The 19873-nt window shown below is 42.8% G+C and overlaps 1 protein-coding gene across 3 annotated transcripts in view; it reads left to right on the forward strand.

Moving 5' to 3' along the window:
• LOC124031914 (integrin alpha-V-like) overlaps window positions 1-19873 on the forward strand; it is a 60548-nt gene that overhangs the window by 35558 nt on the left and 5117 nt on the right. For all 3 annotated transcript variants that reach the window (XR_006838189.1, XR_006838193.1, XM_046343760.1), the window contains exons 12-27: window positions 1556-1761; window positions 2706-2897; window positions 4302-4347; window positions 5060-5167; window positions 5727-5782; window positions 7278-7432; window positions 11335-11472; window positions 12643-12710; window positions 13039-13186; window positions 14889-14981; window positions 15412-15491; window positions 16264-16344; window positions 17323-17428; window positions 18539-18697; window positions 19247-19375; window positions 19597-19710. Coding sequence is in view for 1 of the 3 variants with exons in the window: in XM_046343760.1 (XP_046199716.1) it covers window positions 1556-1761; window positions 2706-2897; window positions 4302-4347; window positions 5060-5167; window positions 5727-5782; window positions 7278-7432; window positions 11335-11472; window positions 12643-12710; window positions 13039-13186; window positions 14889-14981; window positions 15412-15491; window positions 16264-16344; window positions 17323-17428; window positions 18539-18697; window positions 19247-19375; window positions 19597-19710 (1879 nt within the window). In the remaining 2 variants the exon portion in view is untranslated. The remainder of the gene's footprint in view (window positions 1-1555; window positions 1762-2705; window positions 2898-4301; window positions 4348-5059; window positions 5168-5726; window positions 5783-7277; window positions 7433-11334; window positions 11473-12642; window positions 12711-13038; window positions 13187-14888; window positions 14982-15411; window positions 15492-16263; window positions 16345-17322; window positions 17429-18538; window positions 18698-19246; window positions 19376-19596; window positions 19711-19873) is intronic.

Raw genomic sequence — 19873 nt, forward strand, 5'->3', positions numbered from 1 at the left:
AAATTATGATTTTTGATACTTGGTTGCAAATCCTTTGCAGTCGATGACTGCCTGAAGCTGCGTTTCTTCCCTGGTGGGCTTTACTGCAGCGGCCTTCAGTTCTTGCTTGTTCTTTTGCCTTCAGCAAAGCGAAATGCTCAATTGGATTCAGGTCAGGTGATTGACTTGGCCGTTGCAGAACATTCCACTTCTTTGCCTTAAAAATAAAGTATTAGTTTGCTTTCGCAGTATTGGCTTCGGGTCATTGTTCATCTGCACTGTGAAGCGGCGTCCAGTGGGTTTTGAAGCATTTGGCTGAATCTGAGCAGATAATAACCACTTCAGATTTAATCCCGCTGCTTCTGTCAACAGTCACATCATCACTAAATACAAGGGAAACCAGTTTCATTGACAGCCATACATGCCCACGCCATAACACCATCTCCCGAGTGGCACAGCGGTTCCAAGGCACTGCATCTCAGTGCTAGAGGCATCACTACAGACCGTGGTTAGATTCCAGGCTGTATCACAACCGGTCGTGTTTGGGTGTCCCATAGGGCGGCGCACAATTGGCCCCAGCGTCGTCCGGGGTTTTGCCAGCGGTAGGCCGTCATTGTGAATAATAATTTGTTCTTAACTGACTGGCCTAGTTAAATAAAGATTTAAATTAAATCATTAAAAAAAGAAAACCCCCACCGTGATTCACAGATGAGGTGGTTCCTTCCCTTCTCCATACTCTTCTCTTCCCATCATTCTGGTACAAGTCGATCTTCATCTCATCTGTCCATAGGATGTTATTCCAGAACTGTACAGGCTTTTTATAGATTGTTTGGGTGCAAACTCTAATCTGGCGTTCCTGTTTTTGAGACTTACCAGTGGTTTACATGTTGTGGTAAACCGTCTGTATTTACTCTGGTGAAGTGGGCTCTTGACTGACACCGATACTCCTGCCTCCTGGAGGGTGTTATTGATCTGGACCACTGTCGTGAAAAAGGGTTTTTTATCCACCAGGGAAAGAATGATTCTGTCATCCACCCTGGTCTTCCGGGCCTTTTGGTGTTCCTGAGCTCACCAGTGCGTTCTGTCTTTTTAGGAATGTACCAAATAGTTGATTTGGCCTCGTGTTTTTTTTTTTTTTTATACTATCGTTCTGATGTTGTTGTTTTTAAAAAGATTTGTCAGCCTGATGATGGCTTCACTGACAGAGACAGCGCTTTTGACTTCATTTTGAGGGTTAACAGCAACACATTCCAAATGCCACACTTCAAATCAACTCCTTTCATCTGCTTACCTGTAAATGAACTAATGAGGGAATAACACACACCTGGCCATGGAGCAGCTGAGCAGACAATTGGCCAATTACTTTTGGTCCCTTAACACATATATAAAAAGTGCTGTAATTCCTGCACCATTCACCCGATTTGGATGTAAAGACCCTCAAATTAAAGCTGAAAGTCTGCACTTTCAACTCCTATTCATTATTTAATTTAAACTCCAATATGCTGTGATATACAGCTAAAATAACAATAACTTGGTCAATGGCCAAATATTTATGGACCTGACTGTCTCTCCTCAGGCTGGTGGATCTGTTTGTAGGGGCCCCTCTGTTCATGGACCGCGGTAGTGATGGGAAGCTGAGGGAGGTGGGCCAGGTGTCTGTGTTCCTGGGGAAGGGAGGCTTCTCCTTCCACACACCCATCACACTGAGTGGGACAGAGATCTACTCACGCTTCGGCAGTTCTATCGCCACACTGGGGGACCTGGATATGGATGGCTTCAACGGTATGTATGAGTTCTCAACGGTATGTATGAGGCCCTAACGGTATGTATGAGGCCCTAACGGTATGTATGAGTCCTTAACAGTATGTATGAGGCCTTAACAGTATGTATGAGGCCCTAACGGTATGTATGAGTCCTTAACAGTATGTATGAGGCCTTAACAGTATGTATGAGGCCCTAACGGTATGTATGAGGCCTTAACAGTATGTATGAGGCCTTACCAGTATGTATGAGGCCTTAACGGTATGAGTTCTCAACGGTATGTATGAGTTCTCAACAGTATGTATGAGGCCTTAACAATATGTATGAGGCCTTAACAGTATGTATGAGTTCTCAACGGTATGTATGAGTCCTCAACGGTATGTATGAGGCCCTAACAATATGTATGAGGTCTTAACAGTATGTATGAGTTCTCAACGGTATGTATGAGTCCTTAACGGTATGTATGAGTCCTTAACGGTATGTATGAGGCCCTAACAGTATGTATGAGGTCTTAACAGTATGTATGAGTTCTCAACGGTATGTATGAGTCCTTAACGGTATGTATGAGTCCTTAACGGTATGTATGAGTCCTTAACGGTATGTATGAGGTCGTAACATTATGAGTCCTTAACAGTATGAGTCTTTAACGTTATGTATGAGGCCTCAACGGTATAAGGCAACTACAGGTGCCTGGTTCTTTAGCAAAATAACAGAAACTTTACGAAAGTTCACAGGTTGTTTAATAGAAATCCCGGTTGGACAACTCCTGGATTCAGCCGGAAAGAAGCCTGTCGCCCAACTGGGAATGCTCCAACCAGACTTCCTGTCCCCTTTAAGCTTTGTGGCTTTTTGTGGGGAAAGTTACCTCATACTATTCAGGGAGATCCTCTGGTTTGAAGACAATGACCAAACCATCATTAAGGGTGGTTGATGATCTTCCTTCATGTAATGTTTCTCTGTTCCAGACATTGCCATAGCTGCACCCTACGGCGGGCCGAAGCACAGGGGCCTAGTGTACATCCACAATGGGAGGGCTGCAGGGCCTGACCCAGTGCCTTCTCAGGTCCTAGAGGGGAGGTGGGCGTCCTCTTACATGCCCCCCAGCTTTGGATACTCCCTGCACGGAGCCACCGATATTGACCAGAATGGATACCCAGGTAGTTTGATACTAGAATGGATACCCGGGTAGTTTGATACTAGAATGGATACCCAGGTAGTTTGATACTAGAATGGATACCCAGGTAGTTTGATACTAGAATGGATACCCAGGTAGTTTGATACTAGAATGGATACCCAGGTAGTTTGATACTAGAATGGATACCCGGGTAGTTTGATACTAGAATGGATACCCAGGTAGTTTGATACTAGAATGGATACACAGGTAGTTTGATACTAGAATGGATACCCGGGTAGTTTGATACTAGAATGGATACCCAGGTAGTTTGATAGTAGAATGGATACCCAGGTAGTTTGATACTAGAATGGATATCCAGGTAGTTTGATACTAGAATATTAGAATAAACCTGCTGTCATTATAATGATGTGTTTCTATCCCCTCCAACTTCTCTACATCTCTCCCCCCTTCTTTACCTCTCTCCCCCCCTTCTCTACCTCTCCCTCCCACTTCTCTACCTCTCTCCCCCCTTCTTTACCTCTCTCCCCCTTCTTTACCTCTCCCTCCCACTTCTCTACCTCTCCCTCCCACTTCTCTACCTCTCTCCCCCTCTTCTCTACCTCTCCCCCCCTTCTCTACCTCTCTCCTCCCACTTCTCTACCTCTCTCCCCCCCCATTCTCTACCTTTCTCTCCTCCCCCTTCTCTACCTCTCTCCCCCCTCCCCCTTCTCTACCTCTCCCCCCCTCCCCATTCTCTACCTCTCCCTCCCACTCTCTACCTCCCTCCCCCTTCTCTACCTCTCCCTCCCACTTCTCTACCTCTCCCCTCCCCATTCTCTACCTCTCCCTCCCACTGCTCCCCTTCTCTCCCCCTCTCTCCCTCCCTCCCCCTTCTCTACCTCTCCCTCCCACTTCTCTACCTCTCCTCTCCCTCCCCCTTCTCTCTCTCTCCCCCTCCCCTTCTCTACCTCTCACCTCCCCTCTCTCTACCTCTCTCCCCCTTCCTCTCTACCTCTCCCTCTTCTTTACCACTCCCCTCCCCCTTCTCTACCTCTCCCTCCCCATTCTCTACCTTTCTCTCCCCCTCTCCCTTCTCTACCTCTCTCTCCCTCTCCCCCTTCTCTACCTCTCTCTCCCCCTCCCCCTTTTCTCCCCCTTTCTCCCCCTCCCCCTTCTCTATCTCTCTCTCCCCCTCCCCCTTTTTCTCCCCCTTTCTCCCCCTTCTCTTCTCTACCTCTCCCCCCTTCTCTACCTCTCTCGCCCCCTCCCCTCCCCTTCTCTACCTCTCTCCCCTCCCCCTTCTCTACCCCCCTTCTCTACCTCTCTCTACCTCCCCCCTTCTCTACCTCCCCCTCCCCCTATTCTCCCCCCTCCCCTTTCTCTACCTCTCTCCCTCTCCCCTTCTCTACCCCCCTTCTCTACCTCTCTCTCTGTCTCTCCACCACAGACTTAATAGTGGGTGTATTTGGTGCAGACAAAGCTGTTCTATACAGGTACAGTAGTACTGTGGTTTCCTTTGATGTTCCACATGTCTTCAATGTACTGTTCTTCATGATCCGTCCCAGCTAAACCATGTTTCTGTTTCATTTAAAGTATCCCACATGATTTGTATGCAATTAGTGGCACATTTAAACCTTTAATAGCTGTTTCTCATTTAAAAAGTGAATGTGTTTGGTGAACAAAGTCCACATTAAGCTTTAATAGCGTACGTATTATACAGGCGTTCCACAACACAGACATATACAGTATAAATTTGACATGCAATACTGTACAACTCCTAAAGGATCAACTGGTGAATTGATCCGATAGCTAAGCTCTGTTGTTGTGGTCGTGAGTCCACATTAAGCCTTAATAGTGTACATATTATTCAGGCGTTCCACACTAAGCTCTGTTGTTGTGGTCGTGACCGATGGCCTCTGGATAGCAACGCTAACCCACGTACAGATGAGTGAGTTTCTCTCCCGCTGGCTGACTGGCTGCGAGAGCAGAGACCTGTGCTGCTATAGAGAACTTCCAACAAACACCAGATTGCTCTCTGTACGGGGTTCAGAGTGTCGACCGGTCACTGGTGAGGTCTGACCTCAACACGATGAGATCTTAGTCTCTATTGAAGCTCTCTGATGTTGACTTGAGGTACCCCCCCCCCCCGTGCTCACTGTTCTGTATATGGCATGTAAGCTTGACTTCTGAACCCCCCCCCCCCAGGGCCCGACCCGTCATCAGTGTTAACGCCACCCTGGACATCAGCCCTCAGATCCTCAACCCAGAGGAGAGGAGCTGCAAGCTGCCTGACAGTGACACTAAAGTGTCCTGGTGAGTAATATAATTAGATAATATAATTAGATTTTCACTTTTTAAATAGATATTGATGTCTGTGTGTGATGATATGGTCCATATCAGGGGCTGCATTGAGGAGACAAAATGTTATGAACAGTGTTTGGGGGGGGTTGTTTTCATTTTGGATTGTCAGACAGACTTCCTCTCTGGTAACGTCCTGTCTAACTGTCAGACAGACTTCCTCTCTGGTAATGTCCTGTCTAACTGTCAGACAGACTTCCTCTCTGGTAACGTCCTGTCTAACTGTCAGACAGACTTCCTCTCTGGTAACGTCCTGTCTAACTGTCAGACAGACTTCCTCTCTGGTAACGTCCTGTCTAACTGTCAGACAGACTTCCTCTCTGGTAACGTCCTGTCTAACTGTCAGACAGACTTCCTCTCTGGTAACGTCCTGTCTAACTGTCAGACAGAGATAGCTGATGTCGGAAACATGCAACATGTTTATCTAGCTACCATTCGGTGTTAGAGAACACTGTGGCCTTTGCTTTCGAGTTCAATCTGATTCGTTTTTGGTCGTATCTTGTTCTCCCCTCAGTTTCAAAGTGAAGTACTGTCTTAAAGCGAGTGGAAGAGGTGCACCAGATTCACTGAGTAAGTATCTGAAGGACATCTTCTAGTACTCTACGCTACGTTGGAGCCCTACGGGACTCTGCTACTCAACGAATGCTACTCGGAGATATTGTGTTACAGAACAGCGTTTGCTTCTCCCCTGTCGACAAGCTGTTCTCTCAGAGAAAACTCCTGTTAGATCATAGCTTCAGGCTAGCCCTGCGGCCTGTTAGGTCATAGCTTCAGGCTAGCAGTACAGCCTGTTAGATCATAGCTTCAGGCTAGCCCTGCGGCCTGTTAGGTCATAGCTTCAGGCTAGCAGTACAGCCTGTTAGATCATAGCTTCAGGCTAGCCCTGCGGCCTGTTAGGTCATAGCTTCAGGCTAGCAGTGCAGCCTGTTAGATCATAGCTTCAGGCTAGCCCTGCAGCCTGTTAGATCATAGCTTCAGGCTAGCATTGCAGCCTGTTATTAATAGCTTCAGGCTAGCAGTGCAGCCTGTTAGGTCATAGCTTCAGGCTAGCAGTGCGGCCTGTTAGATCATAGCTTCAGGCTAGCCCTGAGGCCTGTTAGGTCATAGCTTCAGGCTAGCAGTGCGGCCTGTTAGATCATAGCTTCAGGCTAGCCCTGCAGCCTGTTAGATCATAGCTTCAGACTAGCAGTGCGGCCTGTTAGGTCATAGCTTCAGGCTAGCAGTGCGGCCTGTTAGGTCATAGCTTCAGGCTAGCAGTGCGGCCTGTTAGGTCATAGCTTCAGGCTAGCCCTGAGGCCTGTTAGATCATAGCTTCAGGCTAGCAGTGCGGCCTGTTAGATCATAGCTTCAGGCTAGCCCTGCAGCCTGTTAGATCATAGCTTCAGGCTAGCAGTGCAGCCTGTTAGATCATAGCTTCAGGCTAGCAGTGCAGCCTGTTATTAATAGCTTCAGGCTAGCAGTGCGGCCTGTTAGATCATAGCTTCAGGCTAGCAGTGCGGCCTGTTAGATCATAGCTTCAGGCTAGCAGTGTGGCCTGTTAGAGACTCCGGGGAAGTGGATAAAGGATCTCATTGCCAACATCCCAAAGTATCCCTTTAACCGAAAGCTACCCTGATTATCTGCATTGATCCTTTTTGCATAAACGTTTTTGACTCATCACATGCGCTACTGCTAGTGTTTCTTATCTATCCTGTTTCCTAGTCACTTTATTCCTAGTTATATGTGCAAATCTACCATAATTACCTCATACTCCTGCACATCGACCTGGCACTGGTACCCCATGTATATAGCCAAGTTATCATTACTCATTGTGTATTTAATATTACTTGTGTTATTACTTTTCTATTATTTTTCTATTTTAGCTAAGTCATTTCACTGTTAGTCTCCAGCTGTTGATACGAAGCATGTGACAAATAACATTTGATTTTTGTCTTTCGGAAACTAGTATTTCCCCTGAAAGCATTGCTTGTATCACACTAGTGCCATGAGTGTAAAACTAGCTGTCAGCGACTGTTTTAGTCACTAACCAGGCCTCATGTTTACCGTCTGTCTGTGTACTTGTCAGAGTTCCAGGTTCACCTTGTCCTGGATAGACTCAAACACAAGGGGGCGACAAAGAGAGTTCTGTTCCTCCACAGCAAAACGTCCCAGTACACGAAAAACATGACGGTCAGCAACGGCCAAGGACCGGCCTGCGAGGAGCAAGAAGCCTTCCTCATAGTGAGTCACTGTTGTTTAAGTATTGCTCGAGGCCCCTGGTGTCAAACTCAGTCCACGGAGGGCCCAGTGTCTACGGGTTTTCGCTCCTCCCTTGTCCTTGATTGAATTAAGGTCACTGATTAGTAAGGAATTGCCCCTCACCTGGTTGTCTAGGTCTTAATTGAAAGGAAAAAAACAAAAACCAGCAGGCACTAGGCACCCCATGGTATGAGTAATAATAATACTATATGCCATTTAGCAGACGCTTTTATCCAAAGCGACTTACAGTCATGTGTGCATACATTCTACATATGGGTGGTCCCGGGAATCGAACCCACTACCCTGGCGTTACAAGCGCCATGCTCTACCAACTGAGCCACAGAAGGACCATTTACACAGTGCTGAGCTGAGCCACGGTGAGCTGTACTATGTTGGCCTGGCGTAGCCCGTACTTCCTCTTAACCACACTGGACAATGTGAAAGAAAACATTGGTGACAGGACAGTAGGGTTCTGGTCGGCATGACTCCTACGTTTACAACTTCACTGCTTTGCTTAACTGTTTACTAAACACTACTAGGGATGGTCTTGCGTAATCGAGTTTTCAAACTGTAACCGGAGTTATTATAAGCTATTTGTTTGGAATGTGCTTTGTGGTTGCAAGAGTTGAAAGACAATTTATTCAGGGTAACAAACCAAAATCTTATTATATACATATATATTATATACATATTTTTAAAATATATAATATATATATATATATGTATCATATATAAAATAAAATGTATATATATATATATATATATTTTTTTTTTATATAATATAAAATATTTAATATTTAATATTTAAAAAAAAATATATATATATATATTTTTAAAAATATGTATATAATAAGATTTTGGTTTGTTACCCTGAATAAATTGTCTTTCAACTCGCCAAATTGAGATCCGTTTAAAATTACCACTCTGGGAATAACTGTTCCAGACCCGAGATGGAAAAAATATTGTTCTATTTTATTTTGTTATAAAATATGTGTGTCTTGACTGATAAGGGCTCAGGAAATAAGAGCGTCTCGTCTGCTAAATGAACAAAACAAGGCTATGCCATTGCACAGCCGTATGCTTCTACAAGCTCCACTGCTGAGGTTATTGCCTTTGTAGAAGATTGTGTTCCACAATATAATATAACCAGTTGATATTAGTGTGTTCCATGATTTAATATAACTAGTTGATATTAGTGTGTTCCATGTTATAATATATCCAGTTGATATTAGTGTGTTCCATGATATAATATAACCAGTTGATATTAGTGTGTTCCATGATATAATATAACCAGTTGATATTAGTGTGTTCCATGATATAATATATCCATATATAATGATATAATATAACCAGTTGATATTAGTGTGTTCCATGATATAATATAACCATATATAATGATATAATATAACCAGTTGATATTAGTGTGTTCCATGATATAATATATCCAGTTGATATTAGTGTGTTCCATGATATAATATAACCATATATAATATAACCATATATAATATAACCAGTTGATATTAGTGATATAATATAACCATATATAATGATATAATATAACCATATATAATGATATAATATGACCAGTTGATATTAGTGTGTTCCATGATATAATATAACCAGTTGATATTAGTGTATAATCCATGATATAATATAACCATAACCATAATGATATAATATAACCAGTTGATATTAGTGTGTTACATGATATAATATAACCAGTTGATATTAGTGTGTTCCATGATATAATATAACCAGTTGATATTAGTGTGTTCCATGATATAATATATCCAGTTGATATTAGTGTGTTCCATGATATAATATATCCAGTTGATATTAGTGTGTTCCATGATATAATATAACCATATATAATGATATAATATAACCAGTTGATATTAGTGTGTTCCATGATATAATATAACCAGTTGATATTAGTGTGTTCCATGATATAATATAACCAGTTGATATTAGTGTGTTCCATGATATAATATAACCATATATAATGATATAATATAACCAGTTGATATTAGTGTGTTCCATGATATAATATATCCAGTTGATATTAGTGTGTTCCATGATATAATATAACCATATATAATGATATAATATAACCAGTTGATATTAGTGTGTTACATGATATAATATAACCAGTTGATATTAGTGTGTTCCATGATATAATTTAACCAGTTGATATTAGTGTGTTCCATGATATAATATAACCATATATAATGATATAATATAACCAGTTGATATTAGAGTGTTACATGATATAACCAGTTGATATTAGTGTGTTCCATGATATAATATAACCATATATAATGATATAATATAACCAGTTGATATTAACCAGTTGATGTTACATGATATAATATAACCATATATAATATAACCAGTTGATATTAGTGTGTTAATGATATAATATAACCAGTTGATATTAGTGTGTTCCATGATATAATATAACCAGTTGATATTAGTGTGTTACATGATATAACCAGTTGATATTAGTGTGTTCCATGATATAATATAACCATATATAATGATATAATATAACCATATATAATGATATAATATAACCAGTTGATATTAGTGTGTTACATGATATAACCAGTTGATATTAGTGTGTTCCATGATATAATATAACCATATATAATGATATAATATAACCATATATAATGATATAATATAACCAGTTGATATTAGTGTGTTCCATGATATAATATAACCAGTTGATATTAGTGTGTTCCATGATATAATATAACCATATATAATGATATAATATAACCAGTTGATATTAGTGTGTTCCATGATATAATATAACCAGTTGATATTAGTGTGTTCCATGATATAATATAACCATATATAATGATATAATATAACCAGTTGATATTAGTGTGTTCCATGATATAATATAACCAGTTGATATTAGTGTGTTCCATGATATAATATAACCAGTTGATATTAATGTGTTCCATGATATAACCAGTTGATATTAGTGTGTTCCATGATATAATATAACCATATATAATGATATAATATAACCAGTTGATATTAGTGTGTTCCATGATATAATATATCCAGTTGATATTAGTGTGTTCCATGATATAATATAACCATATATAATGATATAATATAACCATATATAATGATATAATATAACCATATATAATGATATAATATAACCAGTTGATATTAGTGTGTTACATGATATAATATAACCATATATAATGATATAATATAACCATATATAATGATATAATATAACCAGTTGATATTAGTGTGTTCCATGATATAATATAACCATATATAATGATATAATATAACCAGTTGATATTATATAATATTCCATGATATAATATAACCCGTTGATATTAATGTGTTCCATGATATAATATAACCAGTTGATATTAATGTGTTCCATGATATAATATAACCATATATAATGATATAATATAACCAGTTGAAATGACTTAAATGTAAATGTAAATTAGTGTGTTACATGATATAACCAGTTGATATTAGTGTGTTCCATGATATAATATAACCATATATAATGATATAATATAACCAGTTGATATTAGTGTGTTCCATGATATAATATAACCAGTTGATATTAGTGTGTTCCATGATATAATATAACCATATATAATGATATAATATAACCAGTTGATATTAGTGTGTTACATGATATAATATAACCAGTTGATATTAGTGTGTTCCATGATATAATATAACCATATATAATGATATAATATAACCAGTTGATATTAGTGTGTTCCATGATATAATATAACCAGTTGATATTAGTGTGTTCCATGATATAATATAACCATATATAATGATATAATATAACCATATATAATGATATAATATAACTTGCTCTGCAGGATGACTCTGAGTTCCGCGATAAGATCACTCCCATCTCTGTGTTCATGGAGTTTAGTCTGGACTACCAGCAGGCTGCAGATAAGACCGGCCTACTGCCTATCCTGGAGCAGACTACCCTCACCAACATCTCCAAACAGGTACACATATGTCTTTAACTAAAGACACATCCCAAATGATACCCTATTCTCTATATAGTGCACAGGGTTCTGGTCAAAACTAGTGTGCCATATAGGGAGTATTGAGCCATTTGGGAAGAACAGTAACTGTTGTGATCAGGTATAGAGTAACACATGGTGAGAGGTGGGTCACATGGTGAGAGGTGGGTCACATGGTGAGAGTTGGGTCACATGGTGAGAGGTGGGTCACATGGTGAGAGGTGGGTCACATGGTGAGAGGTGGGTCACATGGTGAGAGGTGGGTCACATGGTGAGTAGGAGAGGTGGGTCACATGGTGAGAGGTGGGTCACATGGTGAGAGGTGGGTCACATGGTGAGTGGGAGAGGTGGGTCACATGGTGAGTGGGAGAGGTGGGTCACATGGTGAGTGGGAGAGGTGGGTCACATGGTGAGTAGGAGAGGTGGGTCACATGGTGAGTAGGAGAGATGGGTCACATGGTGTGGAGGAGGAGGTGGGTCACATGGTGAGTAGGAGAGGTGGGTCACATGGTGAGTAGGAGAGGTGGGTCACATGGTGAGTGGGAGAGATGGGTCACATGGTGAGTAGGAGAGATGGGTCACATGGTGAGTAGGAGAGGTGGGTCACATGGTGAGTAGGAGAGGTGGGTCACATGGTGAGTAGGAGAGGTGGGTCACATGGTGAGTAGGAGAGATGGGTCACATGGTCACATGGTGAGTAGGAGAGGTGGGTCACATGGTGAGTAGGAGAGATGGGTCACATGGTGAGTAGGAGAGGTGGGTCACATGGTGAGTAGGAGAGATGGGTCACATCGTCACATGGTGAGTTTGAGAGGTGGGTCACATGGTGAGTTTGAGAGGTGGGTCACATGGTGAGTTTGAGAGGTGGGTCACATGGTGAGTTTGAGAGGTGGGTCACATGGTGAGTTTGAGAGGTGGGTCACATGGTGAGTAGGAGAGGTGGGTCACATGGTTAGTAGGAGAGGTGGGTCACATGGTGAGTAGGAGAGGTGGGTCACATGGTGAGAGGTGGGTCACATGGTGAGTAGGAGAGGTGGGTCACATGGTGAGAGTAGAAGAGATGGGTCACATGGTGAGTAGGAGAGGTGGGTCACATGGTGAGAGTAGAAGAGATGGGTTAACAAACTGTCTGCTTGTGACAATGTTTTTCAGGCCCATGTCCTACTGGACTGTGGAGATGACAACATCTGCAAGCCAGACCTCAAGCTGTCTGTAGTGAGGTGAGTGGTCTGTCACTTGTTCAGTTATGGCATAGCAAAATTATGGAAACTTCCCCATAGTCTAACTCCATTCTGTTAATCTGATCTCTGACCTCCCCACTGACCAGAAGCAGGTCATTCTGTTACTCTGATCTCCCCACTGACCAGAAGCAGGTCATTCTGTTACTCTGATCTCTGACCTCCCCACTGACCAGAAGCAGGTCATTCTGTTACTCTGATCTCTGACCTCCCCACTGACCAGATGCAGGTCATTCTGTTACTCTGATCTCTGACCTCCCCACTGACCAGAAGCAGATCATTCTGTTAATCTGATCTCTGACCTCCCCAGTGACCAGAAGCAGATCTACATAGGAGATGATAACCCCTTGACCCTGGAGGTGACAGCGGAGAACAGAGGAGAGGGGGCGTACGAGGCAGAGCTCCATGTCTTCCTTCCTCCCCAGGCTGACTTCACTGGGGTCGTACGCAACAGTGAGGTAAAATAAAATAGAGGCCCCAGATGTAACAGATGTGATCGTACTTCGTAACTCTCTTGCATTGTGTTTTTAAACCAAAGTACTGTCCAGCCAGCGATCTCAGTTGATTGATGTTTATTCTGATGATAGACACAAGGTAGCAGATTAGATTTGCAGGACGACAGTATATATTGATGCCTGTAGATTCGTGATATGTCTTTTAGCAGGGAAATAACTGTGAATTGGCAAGGGGGAGCTAATGCGACCATTACAAATAGAGCATGCTAGCTAACGCGTTCTCTTACAGGATAACATACTATTAGAGAATGCTAGCTAACACGTTCTCTTACAGCGATTACATACTATTAGAGAATGCTAGCTAACACGTTCTCTTACAGCGATAACATACTATTAGAGCATGCTAGCGAACGCGTTCTCTTACAGCGATAACATACTATTAGAGAATGCTAGCTAACGCGTTCTCTTACAGCGATAACATACCATTGGAGAATGCTAGCTAACATGTTCTCTTACAGCGATAACATACTATTAGAGCATGCTAGCTAACGCGTTCTCTTACAGCGATAACATACTATTAGAGAATGCTAGCTAACGCGTTCTCTTACAGCGTGCTAGCTAACGCGTTCTCTTACAGCGATAACATACTATTAGAGAATGCTAGCTAACGCGTTCTCTTACAGCGATAACATACCATTGGAGAATGCTAGCTAACACGTTCTCTTACAGCGATAACATACTATTAAGAATGCTAGCTAACTCGTTCTTTTACAGCATGCTAGCTAACTCGTTCTCTTACAGCGTGCTAGCTAACTCGTTCTCTTACAGCGATAACATACTCTTAGAAAATGCTAGCTAACTCGTTCTCTTACAGGGATAACATACTATTAGAGCATGCTAGCTAACGCGTTCTCTTACAGCGTGCTAGCTAACTCGTTCTCTTACAGCGATAACATACTATTAGATAATGCTAATACAACAGGTGTAGTAGACCTTACAGTGAAATGCTGAATACAACAGGTGTAGGTAGACCTCACAGTGAAATGCTGAATACAACAGGTGTAGTTGACCTTACAGTGAAATGCTGAATACAACAGGTGTAGTAGACCTTACAGTGAAATGCTGAATACAACAGGTGTAGGTAGACGTCACAGTGAAATGCTGAATACAACAGGTGTAGTTGACCTTACAGTGAAATACTGAATACAACAGGTGTAGTAGACCTCACAGTGAAATGCTGAATACAACAGGTGTAGTGTAGTAGACCTTACAGTGAAATGCTGAATACAACAGGTGTAGTAGACCTCACAGTGAAATGCTGAATACAACAGGTGTAGTAGACCTTACAGTGAAATGCTGAATACAACAGGTGTAGTAGACCTTACAGTGAAATGCTGAATACAACAGGTGTAGTAGACCTTACAGTGAAATGCTGAATACAACAGGTGTCGTAGACCTTACAGTGAAATGCTTAATTGCAAGCCTTTAACCAACAATGCAGTTTTAAGAAAAATAAGGGTGAAGGAAAAATAAAAAAATGAAAGTAATTAAACATCAGCATTAAAATAACGGTAGAGAGGCTATATAACCTGGGCCACAGGTTAGTCGAGGTAATTGAGGTAATATGTGCATGTAGGTATAGTTAAAGTGACTAGCTATCGACATTAACATAGTATCATGCATTTTGTCGGTTTCTCCCTTGCAGACTCTGTCAAGATTGTCCTGTGCATACAAGACAGAGAATCAGACCAGGGTGGTGGTGTGTGACCTGGGGAACCCCATGAAAGGAGGAATTAAGGTGAGTGAATGGAGCATGCAGATTGGTATCCGTCCCGTTGACCTGAATGGGGGGGGGATGTCTGTTCTAGGGATTCTATTTCTATGTTGGTGTTGACTAGACAGCGCCATTTCACCAGTTGAAATTCCTGGTACATGTGAATGTACTTGGTGAATAAAGATGATTCTGATTCTGATCAGAGGGTGCGTTTGCACAGGCTGCCCAAATCTGATTCATTTATTGGCAAATTTTTAAATTTTTTTATAATATATAATATAATAATATATGCCATTTAGCAGACGCTTTTATCCAAATTTTTGTGCAAATCAGATCTGATTGGTAAAACATTTTTGGGAAACATTTCAGTATTGTGCTGCCTGTATAAACGCAGTACGAGACTTAAAATCAGAATGGTGATGATCCCGATGCTGTGGTGCGATGTCGTCTTCAGGTGCTGGCCGGACTCCGCTTCAGTGTTCATCAGCTCTCAGAGCAGGACACATTTGTGAAGTTTGACCTGCAGATACAGAGGTAATGAGCTGTTAACAAAAACGGGTTCAGAACACAAGTCTTTCTTACAGGTGTGGCTTTTAGAAATAAAAATTAACTTTTCCTGAGCTTTATTTCCAAACAACTGGGTGTGTATACAAGTCTCTCTCGCGAGACTTAATGAACCTACTAACCTGTATAAGTACTGGAATGAAACGGTCGAATGGTCATAAAGTTAGGACCTAATTTAACTAAAAATATTTTTTTAGAGAAGAGACTCCCTGTACATTCTCCACTACACATTCTGACTCTGTGGTAACAGACAGTGAGACTAAACGCGTGTCCCAAACAGCACCCTACTTCCTATATTGGACCACTTTGACAAGAGCAAATGTAAAAAATAAAATAAAAATATGTTATTTCTCTTCTCCCTGGTTGGATTGACAGAGTAGCTGCATTTGTTGTTATGAAAGAAAACCTCTTGTTTACTCTCCTTGCTAACCCAAGGTCACGCTGGTCCTCTCTACAAAAAAAAAACATATTCTGTTGATCAAAGTCATTGTTAAATTGTTTAGAATATAGTTGATGTGTCTTGTGGTGGAATTGTCTGGAGTTTTTGTATATTTCTTATGAGGCTTTAGCAGCTAGTTCAAAATCATGGACAAAACATTACAATACAATGCAATGGTTCCACCCTGTGGACATTTTGTGTTTTAGCATCGACCTGTACTGTACTGTGTACACTGCTTATCTGATGTTTAAACGATCTGGTCTTTCTTTTCAAATAAGTTAATAATATAATACTGTGTTTCAGTTCCAACCAGTTCAACAGCACCAGCAGTCTGGTCTCCAGCATCACTACGCTGGCTGTTCTGACCAATGTGGATGTCAGAGGGTATGTTGTCTTCTCCAATGACGGCCATCACTGAACAAAAGCTTAGCAGTTTAAGTACAGAAATATCATCTAATTGAAGTGTGCAGAGAATGTTATTTCACTTTAGTATATTCTCCTGCATTTCATCCTACCTTAATGGGCAGGTGGGAGGTCACCAACATACACCTTATCCTACCTTAATGGGCAGGTGGGAGGTCACCAACATACACCTCATCCTACCTTAATGGGCAGGTGGGAGGTCACCAACATACACCTTATCCTACCTTAATGGGCAGGTGGGAGGTCACCAACATACACATCATAAAATGGGCAGGTGGTGGTCAGAACATACACCTTATCCTACCTTAATGGGCAGGTGGGAGGTCACCAACATACACCTCATCCTACCTTAATGGGCAGGTGGGAGGTCACCAACATACACTTATCCTAGCTCAATGGGCAGGTGGGACCTTCAGCTTTGTCCTCATCTACCTTAATGGGTCTGTCTGTCTGTCTGTCACCTGTCTGTCTGTCATAAAATGCAGATTGTGTTTAGATTATAATTAGCAGGTAATTAGCTGGTAATTAGTAAATATCTGCCAGCTCAAATCCCAGGTGGGACCTTCAGCTTTGTCTGTCTGTCTGTCTGTCTGTCTGTCTGTCTGTCTGTCTGTCTGTCTGTCTGTCTGTCTGTCTGTCTGTCTGTCTGTCTGTCTGTCTGTCTGTCTGTCTGTCTGTCTGTCTGTCTGTCTGTCTGTCTGTCTGTCTCAGACCTGAGGGTAACAGAAGGGTTTAGTTTGATGGTGTATGTTGGAATGTATGTATCCCATGATAAGTGGTTTAGTAGCAAAGACAGTACTGATGTCCCCTACCATCTCTCATATAGTAATGACTTTATTGATTCACGGTAATAGGATGTGAAGAAATGCAGAATGTAGTTTATAAATATGTATAGCCCAGACGTTGAACCCCAATCCCCCCCCCTTCCCTCTGCTGTAGGGTGGCGCTTCCTGACCAGGTCTTCCTGCCCATCGCTAACTGGAAGCCCAAAGAGAACCCTGTCGTAGGAGACGACATCGGTCCACAAATACTGCACATCTATGAGGTCAACCATGACACTGTTCCCTATATAGGCTGGTCAAATGACACCCTATTCCCTAGATAGGCTGGTCAAAAGTAATGCACTATATTGGGTTCCATGTCGCGACATTAGACCCGCCGTGTCGTGACATTAGACCCTCCGTGTCGTGACATTAGACCCACCGTGTCGTGACATTAGACCCACCGTGTCGTGACATTAGACCCTCCGTGTCGTGACAGTGTTGTGACATTAGACCCGCCGTGTCGTGACAGTGTCGTGACATTAGACCCACTGTGTCGTGACATTAGACCCAACGTGTCGTGACATTAGACCCGCCGTGTCGTGACATTAGACCCGCTGTGTCGTGACATTAGACCCTCCGTGTCGTGACATTAGACCCACCGTGTCGTGACATTAGACCCACCGTGTCGTGACATTAGACCCAACGTGTCGTGACATTAGACCCACCGTGTCGTGACATTAGACCCAACGTGTCGTGACATTAGACCCGCCGTGTCGTGACATTAGACCCGCTGTGTCGTGACATTAGACCCTCCGTGTCGTGACATTAGACCCACCATGTTGTGACATTAGACCCGCCGTGTCGTGACATTAGAACCAACGTGTCGTGACATTAGAACCAACGTGTCATGACATTAGACCCTCCGTGTCGTGACATTAGAACCAACGTGTCGTGACATTAGACCTGCCGTGTCGTGACATTAGACCTGCCGTGTCGTGACATTAGACCCGCCGTGTCGTGACATTAGACCCGCCGTGTCGTGACATTAGACCTGCCGTGTCGTGACATTAGACCCGCCGTGTCGTGACATGAGATTCACCCGCCGTGCGTGACATTAGACCCTCCGTGTCGTGACATTAGACCCACCGTGTCGTGACATTAGACCCACCGTGTCGTGACATTAGACCCACCGTGTCGTGACATGAGATTCACCGTGTCGTGACATTAGACCCACCGTGTCGTGACATGAGATTCACCCGCCGTGTAATTTACCTGTAGATCAATGTCAACTGATAAATATAAAAACGGACATAGCTGACCTTTCACGTAACACCGATATAAGTCAGTGAAGCCTGGAGCAGTACCGGTAACTACAATCTGTCTTATTCCAGTTGCGTAACAGAGGTCCCAGTACCTTCAGCAAGGCCATACTGGACATCGAGTGGCCCTACAGGTTCAACAACGGCTCTCTGCTCTACATCACTAAACTAGAGGTGGACGGAGGCATGAACTGCAGTACAGACATGGAGATCAACCCACTCAATGTCTCAGTATGTGATATTCTCTCCCTTCCATTCAGCCTTCCATTCACCATTTCATTCAACCTAGACACTGGCTCTTTTTCAATTGTCTAAATAGTCTGTCCTCTCCGATGCTCCTCCCATTTATTGCACTGATCTGAAAGAAGTGACCAGGTGAACATCAGCCTGGCGACCAGGTGAACGTCAGCCTGGCGACCAGGTGAACGTCAGCCTGGCGACCAGGTGAACGTCAGCCTGGCGACCAGGTGAACGTCAGCCTGGCGACCAGGTGAACGTCAGCCTGGCGACCAGGTGAACGTCAGCCTGGCGACCAGGTGAACGTCAGCCTGGCGACCAGGTGAACGTCAGCCTGGCGACCAGGTGAACGTCAGCCAGGCGATAAACTAACCTGCCACTGCAGGTAACACCAGTCAGTATTTTCCGTCAGTTGAAATGAACAGGAGGAGACAACGAGGGAACAGATTGTTAAACAATTGAGATAGAGCTTCCGTTGCTATTGGTGACATAATAATCTAAGTTATTTGAAGGGATTCCTCTCTCTCTCTCTGTCCGTTCTAGAATCCTCTGTCAGCAGAGACAAATGGTTCAGCTTCCACCAGTGGAGACAATACAGAAGGGAGGAACAGGAACCATGTTCACCGCAGAGAGCTGGCGAAGAAAGAGATGGAGGGAGACCTGGAAACTCTGGTACTTGGCGTGATTACCTGGCTAATGCTGTACTGTCATTTTATACCAGGGTTTCGGGTCAATTCCATTTCAATTCAGTTGATTCAGGAAGTAAACCGCAAGTCTGAAATGTACTTTCTGAATCGCTAACCCTGTTGGCTACAGTACTAATGTACTCATACAGATGGCATTAGCCATATGGATTGTGTTTAATGTCACTGTGAATGTGTCTCCTCACTCAGGACTGTTCCAAAGCCCAGTGCCTGAAGCTCCGGTGTCAGGTGGGCCGTGTGGAGAGAGGTCAGAGTACTACCCTGTACGTCCACTCCAGACTGGGGGTGGCCACCTTCCTCAAGGTGAGACTCCTGTCTGTTATCCCCTAGAGCAGTGCTTTTCAACTCTTCACATACCCGGTCTGGAGCCTGCTGGTTTTATTTTCTACCTGATAATTAATTGCACCCTCTACATCACTCTACATCACTCCCTCTACATCACTCCCTGATTAGAGGGAAACAATGG

The sequence above is a fragment of the Oncorhynchus gorbuscha genome, linkage group LG01, assembly GCF_021184085.1.
Source record: "Oncorhynchus gorbuscha isolate QuinsamMale2020 ecotype Even-year linkage group LG01, OgorEven_v1.0, whole genome shotgun sequence".
Lineage (NCBI taxonomy): Eukaryota > Metazoa > Chordata > Actinopteri > Salmoniformes > Salmonidae > Oncorhynchus > Oncorhynchus gorbuscha.